General features: G+C 39.7%; 1 protein-coding gene across 1 annotated transcript in view; it reads right to left on the bottom strand.

Annotated features, from left to right (window-relative positions):
- Positions 1-2,038: 2,038 nt before the first annotated feature.
- Positions 2,039-12,565, bottom strand: part of ubr4 (ubiquitin protein ligase E3 component n-recognin 4) — a 45,912-nt gene continuing 35,385 nt past the window's right edge. The window contains 29 exon segments of the mRNA XM_030139805.1: positions 2,039-3,429; positions 4,549-4,711; positions 5,020-5,110; positions 5,253-5,477; positions 5,820-6,014; positions 6,103-6,228; positions 6,335-6,477; positions 6,587-6,700; positions 6,867-7,085; positions 7,233-7,332; positions 7,429-7,602; positions 7,729-7,919; positions 8,029-8,145; positions 8,235-8,342; positions 8,504-8,631; positions 8,801-8,888; positions 8,969-9,049; positions 9,165-9,362; positions 9,454-9,575; positions 9,683-9,856; positions 9,998-10,079; positions 10,208-10,349; positions 10,602-10,711; positions 10,816-10,976; positions 11,077-11,206; positions 11,395-11,522; positions 11,658-11,742; positions 11,880-11,970; positions 12,180-12,529. Coding sequence (XP_029995665.1) covers positions 3,365-3,429; positions 4,549-4,711; positions 5,020-5,110; positions 5,253-5,477; positions 5,820-6,014; positions 6,103-6,228; positions 6,335-6,477; positions 6,587-6,700; positions 6,867-7,085; positions 7,233-7,332; positions 7,429-7,602; positions 7,729-7,919; positions 8,029-8,145; positions 8,235-8,342; positions 8,504-8,631; positions 8,801-8,888; positions 8,969-9,049; positions 9,165-9,362; positions 9,454-9,575; positions 9,683-9,856; positions 9,998-10,079; positions 10,208-10,349; positions 10,602-10,711; positions 10,816-10,976; positions 11,077-11,206; positions 11,395-11,522; positions 11,658-11,742; positions 11,880-11,970; positions 12,180-12,529 — 4,101 coding nt within the window. The 3' untranslated portion in view covers positions 2,039-3,364.

Here is a 12,565-nt window from a genome sequence, read left to right as displayed (position 1 = left end):
TGTGATCATCTGATGTGATTGTGGTTAAATTAATGTTCATTTGTGTCTTAGGACATATTTGTGTTATTCTGTTGAATGTACAAGGCTAATCCTGCACATGAAACTGGATAAAAACAGTAGCACTCACTTCATTTGACATTTGTTGTGCTCAGATCTGCATGTTTCATCTAGAAGTTAGATTTCAGACTTTTTAAGACTACTCAGAAAAGGATTTAATGCCCATTTCATGACCATACTGGCTCCTAGACTCCTAGAATTTAGGAAAATATATTTATTTACTCCAACGCCTAATTTCAATATAATTAACAAGTGTTCAGAGAACGCAAACGTCCGCCAAGCAACCTGAGCGGTGTGCATGTGTGGATCGACTATTTCTTTTTAAATGTAACAGTTTCAAGGTTGTTCCATACAGCAGAAAAAGTTGAAGCTTGGTACCAGTCATGTGTATGTCAAATTATATTAAATTCCAATCTATATTTGTTGAGTTATCATGAAAAATGTGACGTAAATGGGATTTTCAGTGTTAAATTGAAATGTCCACAGAGTCCACATTCCACAGTGGATGTGGACAATTTTGTGCCAGATACAAGATAGTTTTATAAGCTACAGGTGGATCAAATTGGAGGCTAATCGGAGTCATTTTGAATTTTTTATGAATTTTTGAAAATTGCTCAATGATGAGAGACAGGAAAATTGTAGATTTTGTGACCTTGCTGTGACCTTGAACTTTGGCCTACTTGGCCCAAAATTTAATGGGTTCATCCCAGGGCCTAGGCCTATCTGTGGGTACAATTTGGTAAAGATGGTTGGAATAGTTTTCCTGTAAAGTTGCTAACAAACAAACAAACACGCAAACAAACACGTAATAGTAATAATAGTTATCGTCAGGATGGAACGAGTGGAACTGAGTAGACTAACGTTACTTTGTTTGCAGCGTAGACATTTCCCAGGCACATTTAAACGCAACACAGCAAACCAATTTATGGCAACATAATTTAAGATCTACCATATCAAATTTAATACCTTTTAAAGATTTTTTTTAAGGTATTAAATGAAGATTTGTAAATTCAAGCCTTTTAAAGATTACTTAGAACGTTATTTAATGCCCATTTCACAGCCATACTGGCTCCTAGACTCCTAGAATTCAGGAAAATGTATTTATTTACTCCAACGCCTAATTTCAACATAACTATAATTGTCAGGATGGAACGGGTGGAACTGTACTAACGTTACTTTCTTTGCAGCTTGGACATTTCCCAGATGCATTTAAACAACACAGCGAACAAGTTTACATAACTTAAGAACTACCATATCATATTTAATACCTTTTAAAGACTTTTTTTAAGGTATTAAACGATTTGTTAATTCAAGACTTAAGACCCCGCAGAAACCCTGTTCATGAACATTATGAGATAAAAATCACAATTTTGAGGCAAAAAAAGTCAATATTTTCAGATCTTTCAGGCGTTCTAATAATTTTGGCCACCACTGTACATACTTGTTTATATTTTTATTACTTGTTTGCTTACTTTTTCTTCCTCTTCTGTTTTTGTACATGGTAGGCATACAAAGACCCACGGACAACTTTTGAACTACTGTGCACGTTTTATCTGTATATTAGGGAAATAAATGACTGTAAATGATAATGAAAGTAAAAAAAAAATTGACACCAGTGCTTCAGTATTAATAATGTAATGGTTACATACAACAATATACAAGTCAAATGAACCAAACCTGGAATTCCTTTTATACTTGAAAAATATTTGGCTGCTCATCTTGCTGTATTTTCACTTAAACAGGATTTTTTCATGCAGGATCAACAATGTAACAGAGTATTGTTACATTATTGAGATATTTTACTCAAACTATGTGAATAGTTCTTTTAGTACTGCATTATATCCCCTGAAGACATATACTTACAAACATACACTTAAGTAAAGCTCCTTAACAGTTCTGTGGGTTTTTGGGTCTATTTTTTTATAACCTTAAAGACATAAAATGTCCATCCAGTGGCGGGAACAGAGGAGGTTAACCTGGATCAGATTTGGAATAATTACGGCTTTATTAATCATCGGCTAAATTCAAAAAGCAGACATTCAGCTTTAACAACAGTTGAACATTGTAGCAGCGGGAATAGGCGAATTAACAATAAGTCGGGTGAACTCCACACCATGCATTCAGCTCTTGAGTAAAGATGACACCATTTAACAGCGTCTGTAAAGATCAATCACTGAGAATAAAACTCAACGGCACCTTTTGTTTTCCAGAAAAGCTGGTACTGGGGAATTTTCCTCGACTACAGAGAGAAAAAAGAACTAAACAAACCAAACAACAAAACCATTAGTCAAGGCAAAAAGTGTGTAAGGATATAATGTAGGTCTGTTTTATTATTAATTTAGACAGGTCTGATATTTCATTGCAACAGATGGAACCACTCAACAATCAGTTCACTTGTTTTTTTTGTTTGTTTTTTTTGTTTTGTTTTTTACCAAGGCATGGCTTTATGCAAGAAAATAAAAGTTTCTTCACTGTTGTTTTTTGCCCCTTTTACTTCTTAAGTTGATAAAAGAAACCTTACACAAACACACAAAATCAAAAACGTGTTTTTTCTGTCCGTCACTCAGTTTCCAGTTAGAATCTACATAAAGACCAAACAGCAAAAGCCCAGAAGGAAAGGACAGGTTAGCTCGCAACCATGTGACACTGAAACCTCGTGCCATTTTTAAAAAGCTCTGACCCAAAAAAAACAAAAAAAACTTAAACCAAACAAACAAAAAGGAAAAGGATAAAATCAAATGCCACTCTTAATATGTGGTGGGTCAAATCCCCAAAGGTTTTTCTTGTTACTTTAATGTTGCACCCCAACATTAAGGGGGGGATGAAAGCCAAAAAAAAAAAAAAGATCCGCGATAAAACAGAATTCATGTGCAACTTGAAGAATCAGACAGAGTGTGTAATATTTTGGTGCCAACAGTCAGGGACGTCCTTCACACTGAGCCGAGTCTCGAATCTTTGTTTCAACTTCATGTCTTCACCTCTGAAGTCAGGCTGAATTCTGTTTTAATGCGTTTCCCCCCTTTTCTCAGCACTGTATTTTTGTGTTAAATGTTACAGACACGTTGCCAAAAGTGGATGATTTTTAGACTACACATAGTTTCTGCTTAACGTTAATTTGAAGATGTCATCTGGGGGAGGGAGGTGAGTAGGAAGCATGGTGTATACTCTGCGTATGTGTCATCGGTGTGTGTCGGTGTGTAAAAAGAAAAAGAAAAAAGATCTTTTTGTTTTCAGTTGTAAGTGTCCCGACTTGAACTTCGTTAGCAGGGCTGTTGTGTTTTTTGGAGGTGTGTGGTGAGGTTGGCCATCACGGCACAGAGTTCAACAAATCTTGGAGGAAGAGATCCGGGTCTGGGATATCGGAGAGGAGGCCTGGAAAATGAAACAAATGAAAGTTTAGGGAAGGGAAGCGATCATTCGCAACAAAATTCACATGAGTAGAATGATGACAGAAGAGCATCCGTATTCTGTTCACATTTAGATGTCTGTAAAGCAAGAAAGTTATAGTCTGGAGCTGAAACACTTTATGAGCATGATGTAGAATATGAACATGTGTGTAAAAGGCAAAATATTCCCTAAGTGCACGGTATGAAGAAAAATACACCAATCCAAGAAAGACAAGACTTAGAAATAGAGAAAAAGCACTGCATGTCGAAAATATAAGATTTAAATTCTTCAAGTATTCTTTACCCATTTGTCTTAATCTCTTCTAATCTCATAATTGTACAAGTCAGAGATCAGACACATTAGAACTCATTAAGTTATAATTAACAAAAAAATAGGTCAGGAAACGGATTTTCATAAACTAAGTAAAATAAAATCAAGGCTGAAACTGTGTTGAGTGTTTACATCTAAAACAAGTGGTCCCAGGTAAAACAAAGCCCGCCCCCTGTACATATTGTAGCTTATTTTGGCATCGATCCAGTTGATGTCATCATGTCTATGCATGCAACAATGTCAGCATAGACAAATTTTGGCCATTATAAATAAACGAGAATTTTTTTTTTTTTTTTTAATTCATAAAAAATTTGAACTTTGACCTACTTTCCCCAAAATGTAATCACATGTATTCTGGGTCACTGGCAATCTATAAACCCAATTCAGTACGAATTCAACTAATAGTTTTGCTGCTAAAGTGTTAAAGAAACAAACTGAACCAAAAAAAATACCCCTTGTCTCCCTTTCGGGGGGTGGGGTAATTATAAACTAAAAAGTTTTCATCTCTATCAGTTTTATTCCATAGTTATGTTGAATATTTTTGTGGGTATGAAATCTAATTTGTTTTACACCAACAGCAGTACGTCATCTGTCTGTGTTGCCATTTAATTCAACTTTTTGAAAACCATAAACAACTAAAATTACAATAATTATACTGAAAATTCCTAAAGAAAAATGCAGACCTATTAGTATTGCAGTCTTCATATTTACTAAATGATCAGTCTACTGAGTCCTGTGTATTATATTATGTCCTGTGGTTGCTCATATACTGACCTACTACATCAAAGAACTCTGACAAAGACTCTGCGGGCATGAGCTCGTCCTGGAACGCCCTGAGCACACGCTCTGACGCCTCGTAGATGGGCATGTCGTTGTGACGGACATATTCTGCCAGTGAGAAGGACCAACCGCCCTCTGTGTTACTGGTGGGTACTTTCTGCTTGGACAAAAAAGGAAAAACAGGATGGAATCAGTTACTGCAGCTTCACCAGTGTGCAGATTTCATATTTTAAGTGATGTCCCAGTGATAACATTACATTAAAGATGGACTGAAGTTAAAGAAATGCAATCACATATTGTGTGTTTGGAGAGTTTCTATATTTCATTAAATGTGTTTTACTTCTTTATAAAAAAGGATAAAATGTAAAAATGTGTTACACTGATCAAGACCTACCAAGAACAGAAGACCAACACTATTCACAGGAAATCAAGTGTCACATTAAATAACTGTAACATCGTCCTTACCCTGAACATGTCATAGACCAGATCCACCAGGCCCCAGAAGAGAAGAGGTGAGCGATAGACTGCATATTCCTTTGGTGCTTTGTCTGTGAGTCTACAGATAAAAAAAAAAACATAAGAAGACAGGAGGTTGTTTAGAAACAGAATAAACATATCATAAGAGTCTTAGTCTTTAGTAGTATACATCAATATTAAATATCAAAATGAAGAAATAAAGTAAGAAAATGGCTTCATACTTGTTTGCGCAGACTGCAGAAACCTTGCGGGCATGTGCGGTGACCAGGAGTCGTCGTAGAAAGTATAGACGTGAGGTCCTCCAGCGTTCAGGCGGCATGATGTGCATGGCCAGGATGGTGAAATAGTGTGGCCCTTCGACGTCATATGAACTCTCCATCCACTTCTCACATGGCTGCTCCTGGAAACTCTGCAGGTTCTTCTCCTCCCGCGATGTAGCCCTTGTGCTTAAGTAACAAATACAGTATATGAAGACACTGAGACGTGAAGGTCCTCTATGCACTGTTTACAGGGCTAAATGTATGCAGGAAAGTATTTTGTTATGCAGCATTTCTCCTTAATAAACCAGTTAAAATTTGCTCTTCTGCAAGCATTAAATGTGGAAAAAAGCAACATTGAATATAAAGAAGATGGAAATGTTTCTGTGGGTAACCTAACCATCACACACTTCCAAGCCCCCCCCCCCGCCCCCAAATCCATCTGCAGGTCATGCAACAGCAATGCAGTGACATGACATCATCAGAAGCAGACAATTGATCAAACAGAAAAGTGCATGGATGGGTACATACGTGTTGAGGACATAGAGCACAGTGTGGATGATGTAGGGGATGAGGTGGATGTTACTCTCTCGGCCTCCTCCTCCCGTGTCCACGCTGAAGGACTGTTCGGTTGCAAAGCGCAGGAACAGCAGTTTGGTGTCGTGGATGTTGAGTTGGTATGTGGGCTCCCGCTGACCTGTGCACTCCTGCAGATATGTGTTGTGCCTGTATAAAAAAAACATAGTTGCTGCTGACTGATTTTACCCATTGTAAAAACATTTTTCCATACAGCTCATATATGGGCTGATTTTACCTTGCTAAGCATGTAGCAAAGGCTGATTCTGGCACATGTGGCCCCCACACAGGAAGCAGCCCATTGCACTTGGTGTTTGCATTCTGGAGAGCAGCACTCTCCCACTCCTCTCGCCCACGAGCCAGCCTGAGAATGATAAACACGTGATCAGATTGAATTCAACTGAAGTTTTCATGGAGTATTTCTGAGGTTGAATAGAGATCAGCAGGTACATGAGGAAGTTTGATGCTACCTGACAGCTGCCAAATGGCAGTCGTAGTGGACTATGTTAAAGTGCGACACAGTGCTGTAGCCCTGCTGCTTGCGAGGCTTATTTTCGAAGTCTTCCAAGGCCACACGCTTTGTGAATGTGTAAATACCCAGGACTTTGGTTGGCTAAGATAAAACATGAAACAGAATTGCTGCATGAAAACAGGGCAAGTTCTTTTCCCCCGTTACGTAAATGACTTATTGAAGTTAAACTACTCTACTTGTGTTTTTGTACCTGGAATTTGTAACCCTCTCTACAGATACAGCAGGTCAATCCTGGTTCCTCTATCAGCTCCTCCATCTGCTTCAACAGTGAGGTCTTTGTCACCACTTGACCCTTCTCATTGGTCTGAAACACAAAACCAACCCATAAGACAATATGAAAACAATAATAGTTGAGGCAAAATAAGGACTGTTTTATGCATCTAAACATAGAGACACTGAATAATGTGACCGATACAAATTAAGAGCATCCAAAGAGGAAAAAAAAAATATTCCAGTGGACATGTGAGTACCGTCATGCCCAGTGTCCCCAGTGCCTTCTGTCTCATGGCCATAGCCATGCGTTTCTTCTCAGCTCGAGTCTCTCTGCGGGCGGCTTCAATCTTCAGGTTCACGTCGCTGTGTTCCCTCAGCGCCTCCAGCAGGTTCTCTGCCAGCGTGCCGATGCCTTCGTCACTGGATACCTGCTCCAGTTTGTGCAAGTTGGATATTGAATCTGTGCCTATCAACACCTGCAGAGAGAAGGGGACGTCCAGTCATGTTGTTGAATTTTTGGGTTTGTCTCAATGGCTGATTCTTTGTTCCTAAGCTTGGTCAAATATCGCCAGGTTTCACATCACTATTCCTTATTGGCATCTACATCAAATAATCGTCAGTACCTGTGTGGGGGGATGCTGTGTAGCCAAACCACGGAGCAATCTGAGAATGAAGGGCAGCGCCGGCCGAGAGAGGAACTTCTTCCAAACATCTGCATCAAGACTAATGATGTGAAACAAAATATAATGGTTTAATGATAAAAAAATTAAAAAGAATTATGTCAAATGTTTTTGGCACTTATGTCAACCAAAAACCTACTTTTTGGCATTGGGGATATGTTTCTTCATGTAGTCCAGTGCACTCTGTGTGATTCCTTTCTGCAGGATGAGGTCTTTCAACTGATGACCGTTACTGTTATTTTTTATACCAGCAGCAATTTTACAAAAGCAGTCCAAGAACACCTTTTCATCTGCACTATGCTCCTCGTCATACCTTAGAAATCACAGACAGAGGTTAGTTAGTACTCTGTAAGAAGGATAAAACCACAAAATTCTCAAAAAGAGCACAAATCTGACAAATGGACAGTATATGTTTATAACAGAGAACCAAGTGACTCACTTGTCAAAGCTACAGCATGGTTTGAAGCGTTCCACCAAGATTCTCATCTTCTCCAGTTCACCAAAGGACAGGTATGGGATGATACGGAGCAGACCCTGGAGGACACTGGGGTTGGAGCGAACAAATGGGGTGTTGATCTGGTCCAACAACATGACCAGCTGATCTTTATCTCCTGTCAGCAGCAGGTTACCCTGGAGACACAAACCAACACAAGCTTAAAACAACTTCAAAACCAGGCAGGAAAAAATGAGCAGTTACATCTGTCCGTCTCTGAAAGTCAGTCTGGTTTGTTAAACTCACCTTGTCCTCTGAGATCTCAGCGTTGGCTTCATCCAGAATGATCTCCATGATGCTTAGAACTTGTTCTGCTATTGAGGCACCTCCGCTGTCTTTACTTTCCTGTTCTGCCACTAAAGCCTGAAGAAATTAGAACATTGAGTTACAGACACATTAAAATCACACTTATTTATCAAAGAATCCTTAAAATAATAGCTTGTATCACTCACCAGGTTAAGAGTTCCCAACATGACGTTGAGTGTGTTCATCTCTGGTTTGACAAGCTGCTGTCTGTTAATTTTCACCTTCACACAGTAGCTGAACAACTTCAGTAAAACCTGTAAGCGAAACAGAGCAGCACCAATTAGCTCCCATCTTTAGGCAGATTTGTTACATTTATCCAGAAAATTTAAAGTTTTGATCCTGGAGTTAAAAATAAAATAAACCCATATTAAGAACTCAGAAAAAAAAAGTTCACATGGGCTTCACATGAGCTTACAGTGAGCAGATGTCGTCCTTGTTTAAAGTCTTTGATTCCAGACAGACGGTTGAGCATGCACTCCAGTCCTCCACACTGCGCCATGACTCCTGCCATCTTGTACACCTCCTCATCATCCTCTTCCTCATCTGTGATAAATGCAAGCAAATCACTCTTTTCATTACTCTTTAAGACATTATTAACTAGAATATCTAAGAAGCAAATTAGCTGTAACAACAGCAAAACAATTAATTTTAGAGCTTTTAGCATAAACATTACTGAAATATGAGCATCATTTTAATGAACTGAAACTCTAACCTGTAGTTGAGTCCAAAGATTCTATGAACTCCTCAGTAGCATCTCCAAGCAGACCTCTCATTCGATAAATGATTCTCATGGGCTCACCCTAGAAAATAAAAACTTTAAATTATAAAAACTGCTGTAATAGTCACTGTAAATGTTGCCTAATTGCTGAAAAACCCGCACCTCATTTGTTGGGCACCAGACCTTCTTGTAGACCTCTGCCACTGACAGGTCCAAGCTGATAATTTTGTTATTCACCAGAAGCTGAAATACAGACAAGAAACCAAGTTCATTTTCATGTAAACTAATTAGATTTTGATTAGATAATGCATTGAATAAGAGTTAAGCCCTGCAACATCTGAAGGACATGGAATTTTACCTCCATGCCACTGTCATCTTCAAGAAGCGCCACCAGGTCACAGTCTTGACAGATTTTGTTCTTGATGTCCCTCATCAAAGGGCCAATGCCAGGCTCGTTGCTGCTATAGGGGTTTCCTGGCATGCGTCCCTGTAGGAAGTCCTCCTGCTGGGGGTCTTTCTCCAGGGTCACAAAGAACTCAGTCACCTCATTCTCCTCCTGGATACAGAAGACAAAACAAAAATATCAGGTAATGGCAGATTCTAATCTCGGATTCACAAAAGAAAACAAGAAAGCACAGACAACTCACAGGGTAAATGATGCTGCAGAGTCGCTCGAAAATGAATACAGGCGTCCTGTAGTCATCCAGGTTGTACCGCTTTGCTGTTTCGATGCACACAGCCATGAAGGCTTTTGTTTCAGACTCAGTACCTACAAAAATGAACGATATTTAATACTTGAAGACTTGTTTTACACTGGTTTAAACAAAGTGGTGAGACTAACAATCAACAAAGCAGCAACATGAGGTCAGTGCACACCTGTTGTCATGTCCTCCAGCATCTCGAGCAGCATGTCCTGAGTCTCATCAATGAGTTTAGTGCGCTGGACAACTAGCTTTCTCAGACACAGGTAACCATTGAGGACAGTGCCAACCAACCTGCTTTTGAAATGTCGCTTAATAGACTCGACCTCCACAAATGAGGAAAGCAAACCTGCACAGACACAAACCACACACATCATTGAAATATGAGAGGATGGATATTTTAACATAAATCTGAAGCCATTATGTTTCAGATTGTTTTGATAAGTTGATGAAGGACCAACATCAATACCATTATTGTATAAAATCCCACCTGTGAGGCTCTTAAGGGCGTAACCTTGCTGTAGGTCTGTGCTCAATGTGGCCTCTTCCAGAGCCAACAAATTGGCAATTTCCTAAAGAACATATGAAAAAGGTCTGTTTAAGAATGCAATGTTTTTAAGACATCGGCATCCACTATTCTGTTTATATTAAAATAACAAAAGTCAACAGAGCTCAAGTGGTTTCTACTCTTTGTGTTTACCTTGGTGATGAGATTTCCGATGTAGGGCAGGACTCCACGAGCAGCCAAGTAAACCTTCCAGTGTGTTGGTTTGATCAGCTTCTGGTACAGACCAAGGTACTCCACTGCACACTCTCCAGCTACACTCAGCTCATCCAAATAACTGATAAATAAACAAAATGATTACTTTAGTTACAAGTACATTATTGCATACTACTTTAAGCACATTTTCCATTCATTGATGCTTTAAAGTAAATACTGTGTAACTAAAATAATGCTTGGTACATGAAGGACACTTTTTTAATTATTGCATATTATTACACTATTTGACTCCATTCATACAGATGTAATTCTGTTCTAATAGCAGTGGTGTTGTGGTGATTGTTCATTGTTGTTTCCTGTCTGTAGTTCCTACCTGGTGAGCAGGTCGAGGACCTGCTGCTTGCGGCTGGGAATTGTGGTTAGTGCCTCCACAATAGTGCAAGCTGCCTGTCTGGCAGCCTGAGTGGCAGGTGTGAAAAGAACCTGAAACAGATTCAACTTTGGTGAATACTTCTTTCCATTTTAAAATTAATAGTGGTTTATTCATTTTGTTAAAGACATGAACCCAGCTAAATGTCCTTCTTTACCTGGCGTAGCCAATTGTTGTGGCTCAGTTTGAGTAAGCGTGGGAAAAGGCCTTCACCTTTTCTGGACCTCATGAACTGTTTCCACTTCCACACATACTTCTCCAGCAGGTACTGCTTCCTCAGCTCAGCCTTCCCCTGAGGCTTTGGCAAACTCTCCTGACCTGTAGTCGTTACAACAGTGCAAACAGTTAAAGGCTTAGCACAACTTTTTTAATTATTCCATCGCTACTTACAGATGATATCCAGTTCATGTGTACTTACATCTAGCTGGGAGGCACTTTTTCCAGGCCTCGTATGATGCTTTGGGGTCCTTCTTGAGCCAGAGCTGGGCCTGGGCATGTATTTCATTACTGTATGGTCTGACTGTGGTCAGGGACTCGATGGCGGCATCCTTTCAGGAGAAAAACAACCTCAATCATTTTACATAGATAAAATAATGGTTTCTGTAAGTTTGCAAGATTAGTCATAGTAAGTCAGTCTGTTCAAACCTATCATGAAGACACAGGGTGCTATTCAACCATGTGAATTTGTCTAAAAGGAAGAAGAAATAACTGAGAAGGTGGATTATGGAATATTTACCTTGTTCTTCTTGCTGGTGGGAGCAGGGGGTTTAATTAGTTTTTGTAGGATTCTCAGGCACATCAGAGTGATGTTCTCCACCACCACAGGTGTCTTAATATTCACCGACATCAGGAACAGACTTAGGGCTACGTAGACACAAAAACAATGCTGTTAGACAGTGGAAATCTCTAATGTAATCACTCACCATGACAATGACAAGCAACGATAGTAATGTGATATAAACAGAAGTTTCCACATTCCATTATGGAAAACAGGCCTACCACAACGCAAGCGCAGCTCCCAGCATCCTCCCTCTTTAGAAATGGAGTCAGTCAGTAACAGCATCTCATACTGCAGATTACTAACCTGTTGGAAAAATAAGGGCATTATGTAAATATCAAAACTGAAAATTATCAGAAAAAGTTTTAGCTTTTATTTTTGACTCCCTATACGGATACAAATGTTAGTTTAGGACAAACGATGAGATGCATAAGAGGACATACCAGGTCAGGATTGGCCCAATGACCTTTAAGAGCAGCTGAGACCTTGGCAATGATGAGGTCATTCATCTGCTGTGTCGCCTCTGGATGATCTCTGTACCACAAAAATAAAAAAGATCATGTAATGATGAATCCCCATGCAACATGTAACTACCAAAACTACTCACTATGACATATATTAATTAGATATGAAATAGCAGCTAAGAATATATATGCTTTACTGAAACACCTTTAGCTCTTGTAAAAATCAATCAACTTCTGTTCTATCAATAGGACAATAGACTTTAACATGGGACATCATACCGGGTGAGGAGACAGACCAGCTGACGGACCTCCTCCCTCATGGCTGCTGTACCTCGCCTTAGGTTATACTCAAACAGCTCACGGATGAGCCCCTGGAGGACCAGGATCTGCCGGAGGGCTGGGTTTGTGGCAAGTGCTCGGAGCAGTGTGATACAGTGACCTGTGACAGCTGAGGCACAGCCGTAACACTTTGTGGATGAGGTGTGTCCACAGCCCAACACAGAGAGGGCACGGTACTGACTGGCCGTGAAGGTTGGCTGGTGGCTGCTGCTGCTCCGAGAAGACTTCGTGGCAGCTTCACGTTGCTGTAGATCATACTCCAGGAGCTCTTTACGGGATGCGAGTACTTTCTGTAAACAAAGAGAAAAGGCCAGAATACTATCTGT

This window comes from Sphaeramia orbicularis, chromosome 7 (assembly GCF_902148855.1).
Source record: "Sphaeramia orbicularis chromosome 7, fSphaOr1.1, whole genome shotgun sequence".
NCBI lineage: Eukaryota > Metazoa > Chordata > Actinopteri > Kurtiformes > Apogonidae > Sphaeramia > Sphaeramia orbicularis.
Note: the sequence above shows the minus strand (reverse complement) of the source record. Positions and strands in the feature narration are given on the sequence as shown.